We start from the raw sequence: 24,483 nt of genomic DNA, 5'->3' as shown, positions 1-24,483 counted from the left end.
AACACATCATATAAATATGTGCTATAACTATGCTCAATACCCATTCATTTCAATAACATATTTATTGAGCCTTGTCTGTGTCTCAGGCTCTGTATGTTCAGTCAGTTTGACTTTGGTGAGAAAGCCATTGGCAGATCATGGAAGCCCACACGACAAATGGTCCTGTTAACTTAAGACTCCCATCCTTTGAACAGTAGGTTTGACACGGAGTCTCCTGCCTTTCAAACTGGCCTTTAACTCTCCCTATGTAATAGACGGTGACCTTGAATCCCTGATCTTCCTGCTGGGTTTACCAACTCTGCACTTGCTTTGGGTAATTGTTTAACGCTATGTGTTCCAAAAGCACTGACTTTTGAATTCCAACAGGTCCCGCAGACGTCCTCAGACCTCAGGCAAACCGGCCCTGTAAGTACCACTGCTTTCATTCTCCTCCATTTTGCTAACCCTTCTTTCAAGCATGCGAATATTTCCAGTCCACAAAAAGCAATCTGAAGGGACGGCTACAACCTCAGAATATGAGCGAACCCAGGCTCTGACCGCCTATTCTAACAGTTCCCTAAAGCGAATTTCAATATGCAAATGTATGCTTTAAAATTAAGCTTCATTAAAATGCACTTACCAGTTTAAGTGGAGGCTGATTTTGTCACCACATTTGGAATTTAGATTCTTACTACTTTCAAACAAATGCTATGTAAACATGAAAATTAAGTAATCAAACGATCCTTTGCCCTCCTTCTCCCATACTCCTCTCTTGAAACTATCCAGAGGCTTCAAAATACAAATCCTGAAGTCACCCCATAAAGAACAGGAGTCCCATGGCTGTCCTTTATAGAAAGCACAGACGCATAAGTTCAAGGCCCAGGCAAATCTCCCAGATGCCCTCGAGCCCTCGAACCTGGCAGGAACTCAAAGAGCCTTGGCAGTCTTTTGCTCCTGCCCACATATCAGGTTCTAGTCCTGTAGGCCCACAGGGCCTCCACTCTCTCTACCCCTCCAGGTCCTTCTCCAGGCCTGGTTTCAAAAAGGGCCTTCTTGGTACCCTCTTCTATGGCTAGAAGGCCATGACAGAAAGACCAGAAAGAAAACAGGGCCCCTACTAGGAGTTTCCACTGCGCAAGCCTAGGCCAGAAAGTGTGTGTGACACCCCCCCCCCAAATCCCCGCCCTGGTAATAAAAAATGTACCTAAATGGGAACCACAAAACTGCCTCGGAATGAACTCTGCCCAGAACCACAGGCTTTTTGTTTTGTTTTGGGGTTTTGTTCCTTTGTTTGTTTGTTTGTTTGTTTGTTTGTTTGTTTCAAGCTGCCTTTATTTCCGTGTGAGAAATTACATGATTGGAAATTCAGTGCGCGTCAATCACCTTCCGTAAATTCATCCTTAAAGCATGCTTGATAAACTTATCTTTCTATTCTGACCTAATGAGCAGCAAGTTTAGAAAGAGGTCCAGTGTCATCGATGGGCAGGATTCGGAAGCAGTAACGCCTACCCTCACCCAATCAAACAGAGGCACTTTACTCCTCCCAAACCTGAACAAACCGGGATTGGGGGATGGAATTACAGGATAGAACACTTGCTGGGGTTAACATCCAGCATGAGAGAACTTCACTTAGAGGAGGGCATCCAACCAAAGAACCTGCGACCTGCCTGGAGCCTTGCCCTCTGCTTCCCTCAACGGTTTAGAGTTAGGGCTTTTGAGTCTTGGTCCTTGTTGGTCTCAGACCCAGAGTTTAAGGCGGGGTGACCTCAGGTGAATCACTTAACCTTTCCAGCCTTATTATCTTAATTGGCTCCCTGGACGATTGCCCTTGTTACTATTTCTTTCTCTATGAATGACCAAACTAGACCTATCTTCTCTTCTTTCCTTTGCCTCAGTGTACCTGGGCTACAGGTTCCATGCAAAACCCTCCTGCTCCTCGTTGGGGACCTCTGAGTGTGGTATAGAAAGCGTGTTAAATTTCTTTATTTTTATTTATTAGTATGGGGGAGAGTTGGACGGGCCATGGTGCACATTCGGAGACCAGAGGACAGCTTTGTGGAATCAGTTCTCTCCTTCCACTTCTAAGTGAGTTCCTGGGATCAAACTCAGGTCGTCAGACTTGCAAGGCAAGTGGCTTTTACCTGCCCAGCCATCTCACTACCCCCCACTATGTAAAGGTTTTAATAAGAGTCTTAGAGATTGTAAGGCAGAGCCAACCTGTGGCAAAGAGCAAGGCGTGCTTTTATCCTACATAATTAAAGAGCTCGCTAAACCTGTTAGCACATTCACATCTTAAAAAAAAAAAAAACTGGGGGTTGGGGATTTAGCTCAGTGGTAGAGCGCCTGCCTAGGAAGCGCAAGGCCCTGGGTTCGGTCTCCAGCTCTGAAAAAAAAAAGAACCAAAAAAAAAAAAAAAAAAAAAAACCTGTGCTTTTTGTTTTTTTCCTGGAAGCAGATCCCGCTGGTGGCCTCCAGACATTTCTGTTGGTAACTACAACAAAAACATGCTTTACTTAGCAACTAAAAACAAGCATGTGTTTTGCATGTTTGTACATACACGTAAATACATATTATTCATGTAAATATACATGTAGGTACATACGTACTTTTTTTTATAAAATAAGAACTTTATGCACACTGCTATTTTCATTTCTTTTTAAAAAAATTATTGCTTTTTAAAAAGGTTTATTTAGTTTGGGCCGGGCAGTGGTGGCCCAGGTCTTTAATCTTAGCAAAGGCAAAGGCAGGTGGGTCTCTGTGAGTTTAAGACCAGCATGGTGTTTTCCAGGATGGACAGGGCTACACAGAGAAACACTGTCTCAAATAGACAAACGAATAAACAAGGTTAACTTATTTTATTTTATTTGTGTGTGTGTGTGTGTGTGTGTGTGTGTATCAGTGTTTTGCCGACACATATGTCTGTGTATCATTCATATGCCTAGTGCCCAGAGAGGCCAGAAGAGTCTAGACCTGGAGTTATAGGTGATTGTGAGCTGCCCCGTGGGTGGTGGGAATTTAACTGACCTGCAAGAGTATCCAGTGCTCTTAACCAATGAGCCATCTCTCCAATCTCTTCACTCCTTTTCATTTTTTTATGCTGAACACAATCCTTGCATTCCATTTTATAGCCCAATAATTATTGTGCATAAGTAGGTTATAGTCGATAAAAGTCAACACTAAAATGACCCAGATGTTAGATTAGCAGACAAGAATTTTAAAGGAGCTTACTTTATTTCTGAAGATGTAAAGTAAGGTCATAATTAATAAACAGAAAAATCTGAACAAAGACACAAACCTCCTTCCAGACATGATAATTCACACCTCTAATCCCAGAATTTGGGACGTAAAAGCAGGAAAATCAGGAATTCCAACTATATAGTGGGTTATTTCCAGATAGGTGTTATTATATTAAGCTGGTATAAACTTATTTATTTTGGACACAAAGTCTTGCTATGTAGTTTAGAATGGCCTTGAATTCAACAACATTCTTCTTTAGCTGCGTTGAGTGCTGGGGTTATAGGTGTGTTCCAAGATGCCAGGAATGTGCATATAGTTCTGTAATAACATGAGTTTTCATTTCTCTGGGATGTACAGGTTGTTCACCTATTTCTTTCTGTTTGGGATTGGTTCTAATGCTTTGAATTAATCTGGCTGCCAAAATAGGGAATCTGTATGTCCAAACACTGAAGGTCCTTGTCCCCAGTTGTTTTTTGATTGATCAATAAAGAGCCAACAGCCAATGGCTGGGCAGGTTTACTGAGGCAGGAATTGAGTATATGTGTGGACTAGGATCTGGAAGAGAGGAAGGAGAGATCAACACATCTCAGAAGGAGATGGATCAGATTTACAGCTGCAGAAGAAAATTTATTTAAAATGACAGTGAGAAGGGAAAGTGGCCCTATGGGAAGGGCTGCCCAAAGGGCAGCAAAAATAAAATGTAGGTTTAGGTGTTGAGCCAGGAGTACTGGAGGGAAATGTATGCTAGCTGGGCGGAGGATTAGAACTGCCCAACTTTAAAGCCAGTAAAGGCATATTTAGAATTAACTGGTGTGTGTGTGTGTGTGTGTGTGTGTGTGTGTTTCATTCTTGAATCCAGATTGCTCCAGGGTGGGTGCAGCAAGCTCGTGGGCACAGAGACTGTTTCACTATGTAGCAGGGACTGGCCTAGACCTTAATATGTTGACCAGACTGGCTTTGATCTCGCAGACATCCCAAGTGCTTTTGTCTCTGCCTCCCAAGTGCTGAGATTAAAGATATGCCCTGAGGTGGAGAAAGATGTTTGACCAGTTACCTGCTCAGGGAACTGAGCTTCCAGATACCACAGAACTGGTGCACATGTGAACCTAGCCCAGAAGCTATCTCCAAACGATAACTGCTTGAAAGCAAAACTTCGTTTTCTCCCAGACTTTCCCTGGGTGTTCAAACCATACTCAGGGCAGGTCCCGTGCCCAGCAGTAGATGGCCAATATAAAACAAACTCAGTGGTAGTATTGGAGTTTTTTGTTTACTTGTTTGTTTGTTTGTTTTTGCCTCATAACAAAAGGTTTTGTCCGGGCTTCTCTTTTTAACCATACGGATCTTTCATTTATATATTATGGTTTCTGATTTTGTTTCTATTAGTTTTTTGCACAGGTAGATCTGGGTGTTTTAACATCTGCGTGTGTTTCTTGTGCTTTTTCTTTGGCTCCCCCCCCCCGTTTGTTTTTCATTTGTTTTAATTTTTATTATTTTTTTAGATCCTGTTTGTTTTCTAATGACGGAGGGAAAGGGGATGTGGGTTTGGGTGGGTGGAGAAGTTGGGAGGATGTGGGATGAATTTAGAGACAGGAAACTGTAATCAGAATATATTGTATGAAAAAATCTATTTAAAAAAATCAGAACACACATACCATAGAATTTACTGAGCAATAAAAACCATCAACTACTCATGGACACAATAACCTGATTGAACTTCTAGAGATGTGGGCTTAGATTTTTCAAAAGCTACTTTAATAAACAGTTCTCAAATGCTTCCACCCCACTTCTATCCCACTGTCCAAAGGTAGGGGAGAAAAGACGGTAAACAGGACAAGGGGATGGGGACCTGTTTAGAATCACCTTGGGGTGATTCCAATCTTCACTGTCAGGATACCAGCAGTCCAGTTCAAAAGTGTCACCAAAGAATTAGCCATGGCAGCATGATCCAGCAGAAACTGACGGGGCTGAACAGAATTACCACAGAGCCACCAGGACCAGCCGGAATGCCAGGAGTTCTCTGCCTGTCTCAATGAACCAAAGATTAGTGAAGATGAGACCCAGCGAAGAGCTGCACAGCTAGCCATGCAAGTGTCCTGTCGCTGTCACTGAGTCCTATTAATACTTTCTCCAAACATCACGTGTCCTCTCACAGATCACGCCTCAGCAAAACACCACTCGAGTCTGCATCACATGACACAACCAGAAACTTCTACTTCAGCTAAGCACTAAGAAGGAAATTCCCAAAGCTTTCATATCGTACCATTCTATTTATAGAATCTTTACTGAAGAGATAAAGTTATAGTAGTAGAGAGATTAGTGGCTGCAGGGAGTTAAGTGGAGGTGGCAAGTTCAGAGTCAACCATGAAAAAGTAACATGAAGGGTCCCTGGAGAGAGAGAAATATCCCTGGGAAATGATCCATATTGGTCTCAGTGTCCTGATCATTAAAATTTCATTTCACTTGTATCTTATAGGCTTTGTACCCTACAAAGGATACAACATTTCACCGTTTAGTCACCTCTTACAGCTGACTAGAACCCTATGGTTATGTCAAGATAAAAAGTTCAGTTACAATATTTTTCCTCGGGCCGGTGGTGGTGATGCACACTTTTAAAAAAAAATTATTAATCATTCCATTCATTTACATCTCAGATGATATCCCGGTTACCCCCACATGCAACCATCCCATGTGCCCTCTCCTACCTCCCCTTTGACTCTATGAGGGAGCTCCTCCCCCACTCATTCCAGCCCCACCGCTCCAGCATCCCCCTACACTGGTGCATCAAGCCTCCATAGGACCAAGGGCTCCCCCTAACCACTGATGTCAGACAAGGCCGTCCTCCACTACAGATGTACCTGGAGCCATGGGTCCCTCTCTGTACACTCCTTGGCTGGTGGTCTAGTCCCTGGGAGCACTGGGTGGTCCAGCCAACTGACATTACTCTTCCTATGGGGTTGCAATCCCCCAGCTTCCCCTCTGGGTCCCCGAGTCCAGTCTGATGATTGGATGCTAGCATCCACCTCTGCACTGGTCAGGTGCTGGCAGAACCTCCCAGGGAACAGCCACACCAGGTTCCTGTCAGTAAGCACATCTTGACCACAGCAGCAACAGTGTCAGAGTTTGGAGTCTACAGACAGGATGGATCCCCAGGTGTGGTGGTCCCCGGATGGCCCTTCCTTCAGTCTCTGCTCTATTTCTTCTTCTTTTTTTTTTTTTCCGGAGCTGAGGACCGAACCCAGGGCCTTGCGCTTGCTAGGCAAGCGCTCTACCACTGAGCTAAATCCCCAACCCCCTCTGCTCTATTTCTTGTCCTTGTCTTTCCTTTGGACAGGAACACTTCTGGGTTAAAAACTTTGAGATGATGGGTGTCCCCATCCTCGACTGGGGCCGTTCCTATCTACTAGAGGTCCACACTACAGGTTCTATCCCCCTTCGCTGCGCATGTCAGCTAAAGTCATCCCTGTTGGGTCCTGGGAGCCTCTTGTTTCCCTGGTGTCCGGGACCCTCCAGTGGCTACTGCCAGTTCCTCATCCCCCACTGCCACATATTTTTATTCGATTTCTTGACCCTCTGTACCTCTCTCCTGCCCCCTCCAATACCTGATCCTGCTCCCCTTCCCCCACCTCCCTCCCAGGTAACCCCTCCTTCCACCTCCCAAGATTGTCCTGTTCCCCACTCTATGCAGGACTGAAGCATCCACACACTGGTCTTCCTCCTAAGCTCCGTATGGTCTGTGGGTTGTATCATGGGCACTGTGAGCTTTTGGGCTAATATCCACTTATCAGTGAGTACATACCATGTGTGTTCTTTTCTGACTGGGTTACCTCACTCAGGATATATTCTAGCTCCATCCATTTGCCTGCGAATTTCATGAAGTCATTGTTTTTAATAGCAGAATAGTATTCCATTGCATAAATGTACCACATTTTCTGTATCCATTCCTCCTGTGAAGGACATTTGGGTTCTTTCCAGCTTCTGGCTATTCTAAATAAGGCTTCTATGAACATAGTAGAGTATGTGTCCTTGTTACATGTTGGAGCACCTTTTGGGTATATGCCCAATAGTGGTATAGCTGGGTCTTCAGGTAGAACTGTTTCCAATTTTCTCAGGAACTTCCAGATTGATTTCCAAAGTGATTGTACCAGCTTTCAGTCCCACCAGCAATGAAGGAGTATTCTTTTCTCCACATCCTCTCCAGCATCTGCTGTCACCTTAGTTTTTGATCTTAGCTATTCTGACTGGTGTGAGGTGGAATCTCAGGGTAGTTTTGATTTGCATTTCCCTGATGACTAAGGATGTTGAACATTTCTTTATGTGATTCTCAGCCATTGGAGATTCCTCACTTGAGAATTACTTGTTTAGCTCTGTATCCCATTTTTTAATAGGGTTATTTGGTTCTCTGGAGTTTAACTTCTTGAGTTCTTTGTATATTTTGGATATTAGCCCTCTATCAGACGTAGAGTTGGTAAAAACCTTTTCCCAGTCTATGGATTGCCATTTTGTTCTATTGACAGTGTCCTTTGCCTTACAGAAGCTATGCAGTTTTGTGAGGTCCCATTTCTCAATTGTTGATCTTAGAGCATGAGCTATTGGTGTTCTGGTCAGGAAATTTTCTGCTGTGTTCAAGGTTCTTTCCTACTTTCTCTTCTATTAGACTCAGTGTTTCTGGTTTTATGTAGAGGTCCTTGATCCACTTGGACTTGAGCTTTGTACAGGAGATAAAATGGATTGATCTGCATTCTTCTACATGCTGACTGCCAGTTGAACCAGCACCATTTCTTGAAAATGCTGTCTTTTTTTCCCACTGGATGGTTTTAGCTTCTTTGTCAAAGATCAAGTGACCATAGATGTGTGGGTTCATTTCTGGGTCTTCAGTTCTATTCCATTGATCTGCCTGCCTGTCTCTGTACCAATATCATACAGCTTTTATCACTATTGCTCTGTAATACAGCTGGAGGTCAGGGATGGATGGTGATTTCCCCAGAAGTTCTTTTATTGCTGAGAATAGTTTTTGATATTCTGGATTTTTTTTTGTTATTCCAGATGAATTTGAGAATTGCTCTTTCTGTCTCTGTGAAGAATTGAGCTGGAATTTTGATGTGGATTCCATTGATCTGTAGATCGCTTTTGGTAAAATGGCCATTTGTCCTATGTTAATCCTGCCGATCCATGAGCATGGGAGATCTTTCCATTGTCTGAGGTCTTCTGCAATTTCTTTCTTCAGAGACCTTATGAATATCGATGCAAAAAATACTCGATAAAATCTCACAAACTGAGTCCAAGAACTCATCAGAATGATGATCCATCATGATTAAGTAGGCTTCATCTCAGGGATACAGGGATGGTTCAATATGCAGAAATCCATCAATGTAATCCACTATAGAAACAAACTCAAAGGAAAAAAAAAAAACACATGATCATCTCATTAGATGCCTTTGACAAAATACAACACCCCTTCATGATAAAAGTCCTGGAAAGATCAGGAATTCAAGGCCCATACCTAAACATAGTAAAAGCCATATAGCAAACCAATAGCTAACATCAAACTAAATGGAGAGAAACTCAAAGCAATCCCACTAAAATCAGGGACAAGACAAGGCTGCCCACTCTCTCCCTACTTATTCAATATAGTACTCAAAGTTCTAACCAAAGCAATTAGACAACAAAAGGAGACCAAAGGAATACAAATTGGAAAGGACGGAGTCAAGGTAGCACTGTCTGCAGATATGATAGTGTACATAGCAACATTCGACAGGCAAGCTGTGTGAACAAAAGGGTATATTCTGTGACAAACCATGACACACCAAAGCTCCCGTGGCATGATTTTTTTTTTTTTTTCTGTTTGCAGGGGGATAACAAGGACAAAGATCGGAAATGGAAGGACTGGAAAATGAGTGGGATTGGGGTGCAGGATGTGAAATTTACAAAGAGTCAATGAAAAAAGAAAAAAGACAAAGAAAACACCCTGTAAGTGTGCCTACAGCCAGATTTTTTTTTTTCCCAGAGCTGGGGACCGAACCCAGGGCCTTGCACTTGCTAGGCAAGCGCTCTACCACTGAGCTAAATCCCCAACCCACTACAGCCAGATCTTATGAAGGCATATATTGGCTGAGCTTCCCTCCTTTACTATAAAATAACATAAGCAAAACAATTATTTAGGTGTGGGAGGGCTCTTTTGTGTATATATTAACTCAAAAAGTGTCAGAAGAAAAAAAGTTTAATTATCTTGAAGTACCAAAGGGGAAGGGACAGTGAGAGGGACGTCACCAAAGTTGTAAAATCTTCTGGAGCAGGCGTGCCGCTCAGGGCTAAAACCCCTCACGCATGGGCAACTCCCAGCATAAACAAAAATAAAAAGGTAGCTGTCTGCACACACACGGTACACAGACATACATGCAGGCAAGTTACCCACACACGTAATAAAATAAAAATAATTTAAAAACCAAATGTTCTGAATGGAGAGTGAAAGCAGTAGCAAAAGGGGGGTGGGGAGGTTGGGACCAGTGAAGGGGCCCAAGGCCGAGCCTGGCCACCTGATTTAGATCCCTGAGACCCATGTGGTGGAAGAAAAGAGAATCTACCCCTTCAGGTTGCCCTCTGATCTCCACACATGCATGGGCAGCCCTGCAGTTGTGGACACAAAATAAATTATTTGTATCGGGAAGAGGTGATGGGGAGGGAGAGAAAAGAAAAACAGGAAGGGAGGGAGGGAGGGAGGGGCTGGGAAATCAGTTTGGTATTAAGAGCGCTGGCTGCTTTTCCAGAGAACAGAGGTTGGATTCCCAGCACTCACAGGGCACCTTACAATAGTCCAAAACTCCAATCCAGGGAATATAAGTCCCTCTTCCAGCCTCTACCCCTACAGGTATACAAGAGGACATATAACAGGATATATGCAAGATACATATATCTGTATATATGTGTGTACACTGATACAGATAAAACACCCGAACACAAATAATACAACTACTAATACTAATACTAATAATTTTAAAGTAAAGAAGAATAGCGGTGTTCAAATTTGACTATAAACAAAACCAACAGTTAATCTATACAATGTGAAGAAATTTCCTACATTACAACTCAACTGAAAAAAGTAGCAAACAGTGGTGAGGGGCCCAAAAAGGCAGGTAGTTCTCACAAGAAAACCAAATAACTACAGAAAAAAACAACAACAACAAAAAAAACAAACAAACAAACAAACAAACCAACACACACAAGAACGGCCTGCCCTGTCTTCCTCTGATAATCCCAGTGGGAGCAAATGGGATTGCTTTGAGCCTACAAGTCCCAGGCCAGCCTAGGGCAACATAGTGCGACTGACTACAACAAACATTAGCAAATTGCTCAGCCACGCTACCTGAAATTGAAGTCCGAGAGTTTCCTCTGCATCTCTCTCCGCTTTGAGAGAGAGAGAGAGAGAGAGAGAGAGAGAGAGAGAGAGAGAGAGCGAACTAAGAGAACAGCAGGGAAGCCTGTAAGCCCTATCCCTGCTCTTGGCTTGGTACCTGGTCTGACTGGTACCTGGAAAAAGTTCTGAGTTCCAGGATCCCCTCCCCTCCTGCCATGACCTTCCACTGAACCAAGTCCAAGCTGGACTCTGGTCACTGCCTCTGTCCTCTGTCTCTCACCTCTACCAGAAGTCTGCTTACTCCTGGATGAGGAAAATAAAAATGGGACAGTGTCCCCACGGCTCCTGCAAAAAAAAAAACAAGGAGCCTAGAGCACTAGAGCGGAGAAAGCCTCAGAGGGTTTACCAGAAAGCTGGCAGATTGGAGAACTTGAAATGGTATGTTGCAGGTAATAATTCTAGCTGCTGCGTTCCGCAGGAGAGCCGGGGAACACCCACAAGGTCAGCTCAATAGTTCAAGACCACAAAGTCTCATTCTCCAGATCCTCCTGGTTACCATCTGGCCTTGTATTTAAGCTCGGTGACACTACTCTTTAGTTCGAGATGAGACTACAAATAAATGTAACTTGCAGAAAGCCTAACTAGAGTCTAAGACCTAGAAAGCCCATTTCAAGTTGGAGAAGCATGCCGTACTGAAAATTGGAACTGCGCTTGGGGAGTCGAGGAGTCCACACAAGGGGTTTTCTGCTTTGCCCTCCAAGAGTTGCCGCACAGGTTACCACCTGCCAGCGGGAGCTAAGCCTGGCCCTTCCTTCTGTCCAGTTGTTGGTTGGTTGGCTCCATCTCCCAGGCCCAAGAGTGAGGCTACAGCTCTCCTACCTGAAGCAGGACACTGCAAGGGGGCCCTCGGGGACTAGAGCAGGAGTGAGTGCCAAGATGTTTTTTGGGAGAGGATTGTTTTCTTTTCAGCTTGTTCTCTGGCCTCCTAGAGATCAGTTCTCTTCTCCCTTTGGGTGCTACAGAAGGTGCAGAGAGCACCGGGGAGAGAAGTGTAGCATTCCATCAGCGCTAACCCTCCTGGCCTGGGCACGAGGATGGGACAGCTGTTAGCCATGGAGATTTTGTGTTTCTCCTGCTCACTGACTCAGAACGTAGAAAACCCACAGAACATAGAGGAGCCCTAGGTCAGTGCTGTGCTAACCGGATGGCCAGGAACCCACTCTGGATAGGGCTGGGGAAACGGGATGGTGATTGGGTCTGAGTTCTACCAGCATGCTGGACTGTTACCCAGCTCTGTGGGAAGAGTCGGGGCTTTCTGCTTGAAGTGCCTTGGAAAGTGGAGAGCGAAGGGGATCCCTGTCCTTCTCTGAAGGGACAATGTCCTTGAAGCTCATCCTGGCCACTGCTTTCTCTTCTTCACCGGCCTTCTCTTGGTCAAAGACTTGAACTCTTCTGTTTGCAGTCTTCCCAACTGACGTGAGATAGGTCAACTAGAGTCCTGAGGGGGGGAAGTCTTGGGGCTACAGAGGTGTGCTCCACCTTGGGGGTATTACTGTCCCTTCTACCGCATCCTACCAGACAACACAAGGGTGTTGTGCACCCTTTATCTTCAGTCCACAAATCTAGTCCCTAAGCAAAAGCGCCCTTGCAGGGACCAAATCTAGACTCTACCTTTTGTCCTTGTCATAAACAAGAGACCTAGGCTATGACTTTGTTTCCCTCTCTGAATTCTACACCGTTCTATGGAACCCTCAGAGCTAAGATGGATGGCAGAAGCTCAGGCCGATGAGTGCCCAACTGGTACACTCTAGGATACGTTCTAGCAACGTCCTTCTCCAGCGCACTGTGAGCCATGGACCTTAGTAACCCCCAGATCTAGACACTATGCTATAACAAGAAAGCACCAGTAGTGAGATTGGGAGCAGTAGAGCGCCTTGAACTCAGGAACCACTTAAGGTGGGGAAAGGAGAGGCAAAGATGCCCCCTAGGGAGCTATAAGGAAAGTTCAGACCAAGGGAACCCATCCACTTAGCTGGACTAACCAAGCTCAGCCCCGGAGAGTGTACATTGTGACCTCTTGCTGAGCCTAGGAAGGAAAAATGAAACACAAATGTGAGTTTTCAAGAATACAGGCTCTGGATATGGATCAGTGGCTAAGAGCACTGACCCACTCTTCCAGAGGTCCTGAGTTCAATTCCCAGCAACCACCTACTGGCTTACAACCATCTGTAATGGGACCTGATACCCTCTGCTGGTGTGTCTGCAGACAGCTACAGTGTACTACTCATATATGTAAAATAAATAATTCTTTTTTTTTTTCCGGAGCTGGGGACCGAACCCAGGGCCTTGCGCTTGCTAGGCAAGCGCTCTACCACTGAGCTAAATCCCCAACCCCAAAATAAATAATTCTTAAAGAATACAGGCTCTGGCCGTCTGTCCCTGTGAAGGCTTAAGGGATGGGACACCTTTTGGCTCCCTGTAAGCCTTGTCCCTCAAGGCTGCCTAGGAGCTCTCGCTGGGAGAACCAGTGTTAAAAACACTAACATGGACTTTCTGGGGTAGCCGTGTGACTGTGGCAGAGAAGCCAGTATGGGACAGAAAGGACCAGGAGGTTCTCCAGAGACAACCCTCTGCCCTTTCCCACAGCTTCGAGTTCTAGGACAAAGCTCAAGAGATTTAAAAATTGCAGATCTCCAGAAGTACTTCTGTATAGATGATACCCCTAACACACACACACGCGCGCGCGCGCGCGCACACACACACACACACACACACACACACACACACACGCACCAAGCATCACTTCTGGGACCAGCGGTAAGGAAAGATTCACCCTGGGACCCTGGCCAGAGAGCAGATAGTCAAACTAGCCTTGAAATATGCAGGCCAGCACAGAAGCCCTGGGGGAGAGGGGAGGCGGGTGCCTTGTTTCCCAGATCACACCTCTCTGCTCAGTGCAGGACACCCTGTAGACAAGCAGAGGCAAAGTCCTGGCCCAAGAGAAGTCTAGAGAATCTGGGCCAGCAGGGAGGGGGTGGAGGCCTAAGTGAACCTGCACTCTCCAGCTTGGAGCCTCTGGAAATCCTGGGTGTTTGAGGCTTACCCTAAACACCACTGGGATTTGTGCTGGAGCAGCAGAGAAGGCAGCTGGCTGACAGCTGGAGTTGGGTGAAGCACCTGATGCAAAAGAAGTCATTTTCTTCAATCCAAGGGCCTCAGTGTTCATCCCTACAAAGGGAATGGGTGGATCAAGCCAGGCGCCTCAAGCTACACCTGAGGAACAGGCTCCAAACTGAGATGTGTTGAAACACACAGTCTACACTGAGACACCTAACCCTCCTCTAGTAGGTCTAGGCAGAGTAGAAGAACTCTAGGCTAAGGATAACAACTGAAAGGAAAGAGGATGCACCAAGGCAGAGGGGCAAACTAGCCTCATTCAAGCAGTCAGTTTCCCTCTGATGTCATCACAACTCCCTCTTGAGGCCTCTTCAGTCTGAGGAGAGCAGAGTGGCTCTCCTCAGAACTGGGGATCAAAGTATAAAACATCAACATTAATCAATACTTTGGGGCACTTGACTTTAGACCAAAGTGGAGAAATCCGTTAGCTATTTTTTACAAAGCAATCAGATAATTTGGGTGAACCTAGATTTTTTTTGGGGGGGGGGGCTCATGCCTGTAATATCAGCGCTCACACAACTCAGAAGTAGGCAAGAGGATGGTTGTGAATTCGAAGCCAGACTCATCTACCATAGCAAGTTCCAGACTAGCTAGCCTGCACAGCGTCCTGAAATCATGCCTCAAGAAAACAAAATCAATAAATGAAACAAGATGTAGATTTGTGCCTGGTTTATCAGGACACTTCAAGCCTAGGTGTTTTTCCAGAAAGACAGCTATAGATGTCTCTCTTTCTCCTTCCAGCTCTCCTCTCTAGGCTCAAAGCTGCTTCCACTACCCAAACCCGCAGGGCACTTGTCTTGTGCCCAAGATAAAAGGGGGCTCATGTCCTATTTATTCCAGAATGATGCAGTTTTACAAATCTCAACTGACTTTAGACGTTCCTGGGGATTGGGAAAGAAATGAAACGCAGAAAACTTTCCTCCATCAGTAAGCCTCCAGGACACGCTTGATTGGCAACAAAGTAGCAGAGAAAGAATAATTTACATTTTTAATTTTGATTCTCAAGAAATTGCTTTCTTTTATTAGGGCAAAACAGCTACTAGTGTGGTGTCAGAGCACTGGGACTTGAAATCGAGCCACTAAAAGGCAATCTAGGTTAAAAACCGTGAGATACCATTGACGCACACAAAAGCGGCAGGGAGCAGTTTAAAGTCAATACGGTAGGGAGGGTCTGGTCTGGTGAGGGGAGTCCCACCCGGAGCGGAGCGTTTCTAATAAAACCCATTCTTCTCCATTCTCCAGGACTTCCTTAGCCAAGTGGCTGAGAACTAAATCCAGGCAGACTGGAAGGCGCATTACCTGCCTCATTATTCCGCTGTGTGAATTCTGGAGTTTTAATTACACACTTGCTTTTTCTGGGGAAGACCAAAGATCGTATTTTTTAAAGTATCAACTTGTTTTCCATTAGGCAGTTGTTGTAACAAGTTCTTTCAGTGACATGTTATGTCTTTAGGAAGGGATGCTTCAGATGGCGCGCACTAGCACAATTTTGTGGCTTTTAATTACTATTTTGTTCTTTTGGGGGGTTTCAGAGGCTGGCGCCTGGGCGTGATTAGACTGTCTACCAGGCCTGTAACAACCTCGTACACTGTCCACCAGGTGGCGCAACAAAGCAGGCGCTACCGCTAAATCTTCATTGGGGAGTCCACCACCACGACGAGTCCATTATCTTTCTACTGAAAAATCCCAGTCACCAGAGAGGGGAATTCTTCACTTGGACTTGAGAGAGAGGAGGGAGGGAGAGAGATAGAGATAGAGATAGAGATAGAGATAGAGATAGAGATAGAGATAGAGATAGAGATAGAGATAGAGATAGAGATAGAGATAGAGATAGAGATAGAGATAGAGATAGAGATAGAGATAGATAGAGATAGAGATAGAGATAGAGATAGAGATAGAGAGAAAGAATATATGAATATGAGAATGAATTAAAACAGCGGAGTAAGATCCTAAAACATGAAAATGTAAAATAAAGTACACGAAATAAAATTTTTTATATTATTGGTTATATTATCAAGGAAACATACTGGGATTTAAAAAATCTTGATAAGTCTCTAACATTACTTCAGTATTTTTTTTTTCAATTTCCCTTTTCATAAAAACACCGATTCAAACGACTTTGAAGACTGTCTAGTCTGGCCTACCTTTCCCAAGGAGGAAACCTCAGAATCAGTTCCCAGCCAGAGGTTCAGATGTGCGTCATTAGGCCTTTATGTGTATGAGGAAAAGTGATTTCAAATACATTACTAGTAATAATACCTTTGGGCTTATAGAGCTCTTCTCTCAAGCAACAAGGAAAAACGTTAAATATTATCCAATTAATTGTCGTAATATCTCTGTGGGTAGGTTGGGAAGCACATGTTATTATACGCGGTTTATGGATAATTTAAATCAATTGACCATCAGGTGCAGAGTGGCTGACAAGAGTAAGTGCCAGCCAGGCACCTCTAGGGAAAGTGTCTGGAGAAAAAGGAGACAGAGCTGGCTCGGCCCTCTGCCTGGCTTTATTTGATTAAGGTGACCTCGGACAAGAGATGTAAATCCTTAGACTTGGCTCTTGCTAGCAGAGTGACATGGGAGACCCCACTTCTTTCCCGGAGACCAGACGCCTTCCGTCCTGTTGCGAGCCATCCTGCACCCCATCCAGCTCTAAATCCGGTACCCACTTTCTGCAGTGGTTGTACACACACACACACACACACACACACACACACACACACACCGCGGTCGCCTTGCCCGCCACGTGACACGCGGGTCCCCGGGCCTCCGGGCCGCGGGGTCGCGGACTCTCGGCGCCCCGCGGCCCATTCCTTCTGATTGGCTGTTGCTAGGTGACGTTGCTTGCGGTCACGTGACAAGTGTTAAATGCCCACCCTGCAGGAGCCTGCCCGGCAGACAATCGTAAAGCTGCTCGGGGGTCGCTCACCTGCTCCCGCCTTCTGGAGCCCCTACCGGGCCTGACCGCTCTTGCCCCCTCCGTTGCCCGCCCCCCGCCCGAGCCGGGCCAGGAGCCGAGAGGCCGGGGAAGGATGCAGCCAGCAGCTGCGGTCCCGAGCCACGCACGGTGATCGCCTCCTCCAGGGGAGGAGGCGCCTAGACCGTAGCCTCATTTCTTGTTTTCCTCTCCCTCCCCCCTCCCCGTAATTACATTGGCTGCTGGAAGGGACCTGGAGAAATAGACGGAGGAGGCGCCTTGCAACCCCCTCTCGCCCGCCACCCGTGCTCTTTCCTGTCCCGGGTCAGGATGACTGGAGTCTTTGACAGTCTGGTGGCTGATATGCACTCGACCCAGATCACAGCCTCCAGCACGTACCACCAGCACCAGCAGCCCCCGAGCGGTGCGGGCGCGGGCTCTGGCGGCAGCAGCAACAGCAGCAGCAGCAACAGCAACCTGCACAAGCCCCAGGAGTCGCCAACCCTGCCGGTGTCCACGGCTACCGACAGCAGCTACTACACCAACCAGCAGCACCCGGCGGGTGGCGGCGGCGGGGGGGCCTCGCCCTACGCGCACATGGGCTCCTACCAGTACCACGCCAGCGGCCTCAACAACGTCTCCTACTCCGCCAAAAGCAGCTACGACCTGGGCTACACCGCCGCGTACACTTCCTACGCGCCCTACGGAACCAGTTCGTCCCCAGTCAACAACGAGCCCGGTAAGCATAAACTAGCCTCTAGGGTGACCAAGTCGCCCTGGCCACCGGGAGGGACGGGATAAGCGTGGGGTACGGGAGTCCGGAGCTCTAGTCTTGCACTCTGTCCATCTCTTGTTCCTGAACTCTGCCCAATCTCCAGCTGCGCGCGAATCACAGTTTCTCTGTCTCTCCACGCTCCGGGGGATAGAGCCTGAGGGCTGTTGGGCCAATTGGCGTGTTGTGAGTAGCGCATCGCTTTGCTACCCGCCTCTTCTTTCTCTCTTGCACAAGTCTCCCCGGTCCCTTGCAGGGTTCCGTGGCCCGGCCAGTCTGTGCGTGCTGAAGTTGTGAAGGCCTCCTCCAGGCTCTGGCTCTGAACTTTAAGAGGTTGGACGGTGGGTACTCACCATTCATTTTCGTTGCAGACAAGGAAGACCTTGAGCCTGAAATCCGAATTGTGAACGGGAAGCCAAAGAAAGTCCGGAAACCACGCACCATCTACTCCAGTTTCCAGCTGGCCGCCCTTCAGCGACGCTTCCAGAAGACCCAGTATCTGGCCCTGCCTGAGCGAGCCGAGCTGGCGGCCTCCCTGGGCCTTACCCAAACTCAGGTGAGCAAGGTGGGAGATGGCCTGGTTTAGCTAGGAAGCGGGCACGTTCGGAACAACTTTTCAGAAGTATACTTTCAACTGTGCTTTTTTTCCCCGGGCATCATAAACTTTTAGGCCCAACGCTAAAAAAATTTTTTTTCAAAGGGGGCCGCCGCGTGGGAGGAAAGAAAATGACCCGGGTGGACAGAAATCTGACACTACAGTGCCTTCCCACTCGCTGCTGCTAAAGCGGGTGACATAACTGGCCTGACACCACACTCACAGAGCCTTGGTCACATAGTTAGGGCTCATCCATCAGCGTTTTTGTGATCCCTGCAATGTAGTCAGAAGCAGCGGGGCTCAGAGGCTGGGCAAGTGTTCTGTTCACCGGCCCAGGTTGCTCACTGGCCACCTCTAACCGTCCGCCGGTCTCCACTCCGCCAACCTCCTGCCCAGGTTCCTGCACTAAAGCTCGGGGGCTTTTCCTTTTTTTTCTACAAAGGTCAAAATCTGGTTCCAGAACCGCCGATCCAAGTTCAAGAAGATGTGGAAGAGTGGCGAGATCCCCACAGAGCAGCACCCTGGAGCCAGCGCTTCCCCACCATGTGCCTCCCCGCCGGTTTCGGCGCCAGCATCCTGGGACTTCGGCGCGCAACAGCGGATGGCGGGCGGCGGCCCAGGCAGCGGAGGCAGCGGCGCGGGCAGCTCCGGCTCCAGCCCGAGCAGCGCCGCCTCGGCTTTTCTGGGAAACTACCCGTGGTACCACCAGGCTTCGGGCTCCGCTTCACACCTGCAGGCCACTGCGCCACTTCTGCATCCCTCGCAGACTCCGCAGGCGCACCACCACCACCACCATCACCACCACGCAGGCGGGGGCGCCCCGGTGAGCGCCGGGACGATTTTCTAACCCTGAGCGATCAGCGCCAGAGACTTGAGAACTGAGACACCGTGTTCTTCAGCACGCGTACCGTAGCTAGAGGCTCAAACCTACCAGCCCGCGACCGCCACCCAGCCGTATTGGAAGTGACAACCAGGGGTGGCCCGTCTCGGAGCCACTCCTCGCACTGCCACGGAGCAGCCGGGAACAAGGAGGCCTCGTGGGATCCTCTAGTGCCAAGCCCGGCATCCCTGGCCTCAATTCCGACCTGAGCCCCGGCCACTTCTAGGCCGTCCTCGGACTTGTCGCCCGGTCTCAGCCTCCTCATTGTAATCCTCAGGGTCCTTGGTCTCTCCAGGCCCTGAGCTGGGTCAGGCACAGGGACGCCTTCCCTGCCCTCGAGGCTTCCCGGCTCTCAGAGGCTCCTTTTTCCTCTCCTGCCCCAGGCCTCAGCTCCAGTCCGCTTCGGTTATTGACCTCCCTGGGTCCTACCCCATCCCATCACGTACCCCCTTGACCCCCGGGATCCCGCCGGTTTCCCCCCCCCCTCCTGGGGGCTCATGAGGAGAATTCCCAGCTCTCCCAACTCTTCCCACCTCCCGCTTTCCCCAGGAACACTCCCTTAGCTCCTCGTCCATCACCAGTGGAGTTTTTTTATTTTTATTTTTTTAAAAGTTTAGGTGCCTTTGCGGATGACCTCATTTTGATGTTGAAAAAATGATTTTTTTAATATGTGGACGCTGCAAAAAATGTGTTTAAATTATCTTTTTTAAGATGAATTAAGGACTATTAGCCCGAACTTCGACGCAGAGTTTGTAAATAAGGGTGTCTGTGCAGATTTCCCCACATTTATTTGTATAAAATTTCTCATCTTTTCAGACATTTTTGTAAACCGCCCCCCAGTTGTGAAAGCTGCGACGTAGCAATGACCTCAGCAGCCCCTATGTTTTCCCCCTTTGAAAATTTTTCTCAGTTAAATTAAGCTACTGATTTGAATTTGTTTTTTATCTTGTCCTAAAAAATCTTTGTTCTTGAAATGCAAGGTATTTGGGGGTTATTTATTATGAAAGCAACATACTCTTAATGTTGATTTTACAATATGAAGAGATTATTTAAAATAAATTATTGTTTTCATTGGAGTGTGTGCTTTTTCCTTGGTGCCAGGGTTCCATCGGCTCAGACCTTGAGCGGGTCCCCTCCCCGGAATCGGATGAACAGAACTGCACATTTGCACCTTTCCGAGGCCTTAAGATGCAGCACAGTGCGAGAAGGGTACTCCTGCCTCGGTGAAGGGTTCAGCTCCTCCCACCCCCCCGCCCGAGTCCGCGCGCGGTTCTTCAGCCTAAGGCGGCTTGACTCACTCAGCGCCGGGCGGCTCCAGCCTCCGCCCGCCTGGTCCCTCTGGCGCCGGCGCCACCGCCCCGCGCCTGGGCGGTCTCCGCCGCCACCGCGTCCGTGGTGCTGGCTAGGCAGTGCACCCGAGCTGCCGCGGGCAACCAAATGTCCAGGACCTAAGCTCTGCAAGAGTCTGGGATAAGACTCCTACAATGGTCCCTCCCTCCGTTTGCCCCCGAGGCCCTTTGGGAGCTGGTTGATCCCAGAACTCAGTGAGTCACTCTCATGAAGCACGGTTGGCTGCTTTGGAATGCTGGGCAACCCCAGAACACAGTGCTGTACTAGTACACACACACACACACACACACACACACACACACACACACACGTTACACATGCTGACACAAACATGAAAATGCAGTCAACGGCAGGCAGAGATGGATGGATGCACATTGCTGTGGAATGGTACACTTTGCACCTCACACTCTTCCAGAGGGACAGTCCATACAACACTCAGCTTCGCTTCCCACTATAGGCTTCACATGACCAGCTCTCAGCGTCGGAAAGGACCCTACTTTCTGGCATTCCCTGCAAGTCTAAACTAAAAGTTTGTTTCACTGAAAGCGCTGGGCTCTGTTGTTAGAAGACTCCCCGCCCCGTATCAACCAGTGACTGTGTGACCTTGGGCAACCCTCTTAGCCCCTCTGTGCTGCAGTTTGCAGATCTCCACGATAGGAGAAATAATAACAGCTATGGCTCAGGAGAGTGAGCAACTTAATGAACCCCTAATGAGGCAATGATGTAACAAGGCCTGGCATGTGGTACGCACTAGATAAGTTTTGGCTACTTCGTATTTCCTATTACTGTTTTATCGCAGTGCTCCAAATCGGGAGAGGGGCGCTTTACTCATGAAGTCCGATGTTACTAAGAAACCTTTCTAACTTCGTCTTGAGTGGAAAAGTTAGGGATGGGGAGGCTCTGGTCCTTTTCTACGTGCGGCTTGAACTTCTGCCATTCCCTCCAAGGGATCAGTCTGTCCTGGAGAGGAAGTTAGGCACAGACCAGAAAACCCTGCTTGCTAAACTAAGGTCTTTTCTACTCCAGTTTGTGCAGGTCATCCACGTATCTTCAACTCGTATTTGGATGGAGGGGCCCAAACAACAAACAACCATAAAACTGAAGCGATTTTCTGGACTTAAAGCGGATACTGTTTTCTGATCAAACTGACGTTGGGTCTGCTCAGAGTGATCCAGGTTGGTCTCTGGAAATGAAGAGGTTGCACGGTTCAGAATGATCTGGGACTTGGAGCTACTGCCCACCAAATCACCATCTTAACCCCCCACACACCCCACTCCCAAATTCCACTTTGTGATGTGTGTGTTCCCCTGCGCGCCGATAGCTGGTACCAGCCTTTCTCCTGAGGTTATGCCCTCCCCTCTTTTGCGCGCACTCCCCTCCCCGGCTCCTGAAACCAGCCGGGAAAGACGGGGCAGTAAATTGGCTGGTGTCGAGGATCTGCAGCAGACAAGATGATTAAGAGGCCTACGCCGGAGCGCCCCGGGCAGGGAATGTCAGCCCAAGTTGGAATCACGCAACAGGCCTTGGCATGAGCCGAGCCTGGGAGCCCGGAGGGCGGGCGGCCCCTCTCCGGGGTGGGCCGAGGCCCCACAGACTCGCCGGAGTCACCAAACCTGGCACTCGGCGGCGGCGGGGTCGTACGGGGCCACGACGGGCCTTTCGCCCGGCAGTGGGCAAAGGAGGGTGCAGGAACCAGGGGGAAGGGGGCGTTCCCGCGAACAAGAAGGGCCAAAGAGGTCGCTGAGTTGCACCCGCGCTCTAGACGTGAGGGGGCGGGGAGGCGGAGGAGTGGGCTAGGGAGAGAAACAAAGCCGGGCTCCAGGGGGTGGGGGCCGGCTCCAGCCCCGCCGGGGGCGACGCGTTGGCAAGCCTTTCTCACAGTCTCCAGCCCGCCCGGAGACGCCAAGCCCTGTGATCAACCCGCCGCCGCGCAGACACGCTCCCCCCCCAGACCCCCCTCCCGCACTAACTTGCGCTCCCCAAAGTAGGAATGAAAAATGGAACTGGGAAGCAACGATTTCAGCTCCCTACACTGGGAAACCAGCCGCTCTCGGAGCACACATAAATCTTCATTGTAATCCTCTTCCATTTACTCGCGTAAAATATCAGGCCAAAGACAGGATATGACAAGCGCAGGGAAGTGGGGGCGGGGTGGCACCTAAGGGGTGCTGGACCTCCTCTGCTTCACTGGCCCCAAGAGGCTGCCTGCATTCCCATACTCGGGCAAAAGCGAGGGCACTGAATTTTGTAGTGCCTGAAGCAGTTCTCCCGAGATCCCGAGATGAGATCCGAGCCCTCCTGCTCCACTCCCAGGCACCCTAAGCTCTGGGCTTTGCAGAGAAACCCCTCCGGCCGCCCAGAATTCCTTGCTCCCAGGTTGGGGAGGCCAAAAGGAGGGCGTAGGCATCCCAGGTTTCATCGACTCAGCTGCAATGTGGGACCATTTAGAGAAGTCTTCCTCTTCGGCTTCCTTTCAGGATCACTTGTGAAAATTATGAATATCTGTGCCTAGTAAGGATTCCCGAGTCTGGTGGGGCAAGTTTGAGGGAAGTATCAGGTTTACTGGGGGAGGAGAGAGCAAGGGAAGGCTGAAGTTTTGTTTACAAACAGTTCTCAGGCAGAAATGTATAGAAAAGAAAAAGCAAAAGAAATCCAGTGTTCGTTCTCTTGTTAGGAACTCTCTCGTCCCAACTCCTGGTTTTGTGAAAAGGCCCCTTTTCCCTTCAAAAACCTGGCTAGCACAGAACCTCCACAGCAACTGCCCTACTCCAGCCGCCACCGGCACTTGTTCAAAAGTCTCAAGCCTTCTCCTTTGCCTTCTGGGAATAGCGCTCGCCAGTGGCTTTAGACTGTTTAGCTTCAGATTTTTTGAGAGTCAAAAGACTGATCTTTTTCTGAGAGGTACACAGACAGCACTTCCTTCGGAAGTCGAAGGAGTTTAGTGTGGTGGCTCTCTTGCAAGGTCCTAGCTAGAGGACTAGGCTCTCACTGGTCTAGCTGCCTCTCAGTATCCTGACACCCAAATCTGCCCAAGAAGGTCTCCATACAGCTAGTCTTCAGTCCCCTCCTGAGATTTGCCTAGAAAGCAATCTCCAACCCACAGCACACAAACACACCCCATTGCAGACGGGATGTAGAGAGGCCCACACCCCTCTGAAGCGCCCCCTCCCCGCCCTCCTCCACGCCCCAGCAGGAGTTCCCCTAGCGGGGACGGGTTTGGCAGTGATTGCCACATTACAAGATGTTACATTCCGCCCTGGGGCCTCCGGTTAAGAGACAATATGTTTCAGGAGGTTGGGGGGTAGGAAGCAGGCAGGTCTTAGGAGCAGCCACTTGGCACCTCCTCGTGAGAACGAAGAGTTTCTAGACAGACTCTTCTCTCTGGGGTCGCTCTAGCTTATGGCTCCCCCCTCTTCCACCCTGGCCAAAGCACAAACACTGCAGGGTTACAGGATTCCTGATATACTCAAGAGTCCTGGAGTCCGGCTGTCACCGGTTATGTCCGGTCTTAAGTCCGGCTCTTGCTCTAGGAAACAAGGTAGTTGGGGAAAGTGTCCCCCAGCGGGGCTAGAGCTGGAGCCGAGGCTTACAACGGGGAAAGAGAGGCCAGAGGTGGAGGGGGCAAAGTAGACAGAGTGATCCCGAGGGATCGGCTTAGGTCCGCTCAGATCCAGTAGTCAGGTTTTTCACATTCCAGCCTCTCGCCTCGGAATTTAGGTCCAACAGCCTCAGACACCATAAAGATGAAACCATTGCCCCCCACCCCACCCCACCCCGGCCCCAAACAATAAGGATGCAACTGCTCAGAACCCTAGCAAAGCTAAGGTTGACTTCCCGTGCAGGGTGCCTCAACGTTCCTCCTCCTGGGGGACACTCCCCTCCCAGCCTCCTCCCTCTGCAGGCCTGGCCTCGGCTTCTTAAAGTCGCAGGGTATCTCATTGCCCAAGAGAAGCACCGCCCAAATGGGGAGTAAGTGTCTTGGAGGTTGAGGGAGGGTGCTGCACTGTGCAATCTCGCGACTGCAGGACAAAACCGGAGCCCAGGTGGTCGCTGAGCAGGCCTGGAGGTCCCCTGGTACAGACCTTCCTTGCCCCTCCCCGTGTGAAGCTCCTAAACAACAGGTTCTAACTCCGCGTGTAGGCACTGGGAGGTCATTGGCCTTTTTCCGGAGGTGATCTTTCCAGGCACTCACTATTTCCTCAGTGTGTGCGCGCGCGCGCGCCTGTAC

The 24,483-nt window shown here is 48.7% G+C and overlaps 1 protein-coding gene across 1 annotated transcript; it reads left to right on the top strand.

Annotated features, from left to right (window-relative positions):
- Nucleotides 1–16,637: 16,637 nt before the first annotated feature.
- On the top strand, nt 16,638–19,981 carry Dlx2 (distal-less homeobox 2). The gene is made up of 3 exons (NM_001191746.2): nt 16,638–17,397; nt 17,802–17,986; nt 18,468–19,981. The coding sequence occupies exons 1-3, from the start codon at nt 16,989–16,991 to the stop codon at nt 18,870–18,872; spliced, it is 999 nt and encodes a 332-aa protein (NP_001178675.1). The 5' UTR covers nt 16,638–16,988; the 3' UTR covers nt 18,873–19,981.
- The last annotated feature ends 4,502 nt before the right edge of the window (nt 19,982–24,483 follow it).

Source organism: Rattus norvegicus, chromosome 3 (genome assembly GCF_036323735.1).
Source record: "Rattus norvegicus strain BN/NHsdMcwi chromosome 3, GRCr8, whole genome shotgun sequence".
In the NCBI taxonomy this organism is placed as follows: Eukaryota; Metazoa; Chordata; class Mammalia; order Rodentia; family Muridae; genus Rattus; species Rattus norvegicus.
This window is presented reverse-complemented; position numbering and strand designations above follow the sequence as displayed.

Bases quoted from the DNA above. Each gene is read 5' to 3' on its own strand.
- Dlx2 (NM_001191746.2), top strand. From the start codon at position 16,989: ATGACTGGAGTCTTTGACAGTCTGGTGGCTGATATGCACTCGACCCAG. The intron at 17,398-17,801 runs GTAAGCATAAAC...TTTTCGTTGCAG, and splicing joins CCCAGTCAACAACGAGCCCG to ACAAGGAAGACCTTGAGCCT. The intron at 17,987-18,467 runs GTGAGCAAGGTG...TTTTCTACAAAG, and splicing joins TGGGCCTTACCCAAACTCAG to GTCAAAATCTGGTTCCAGAA.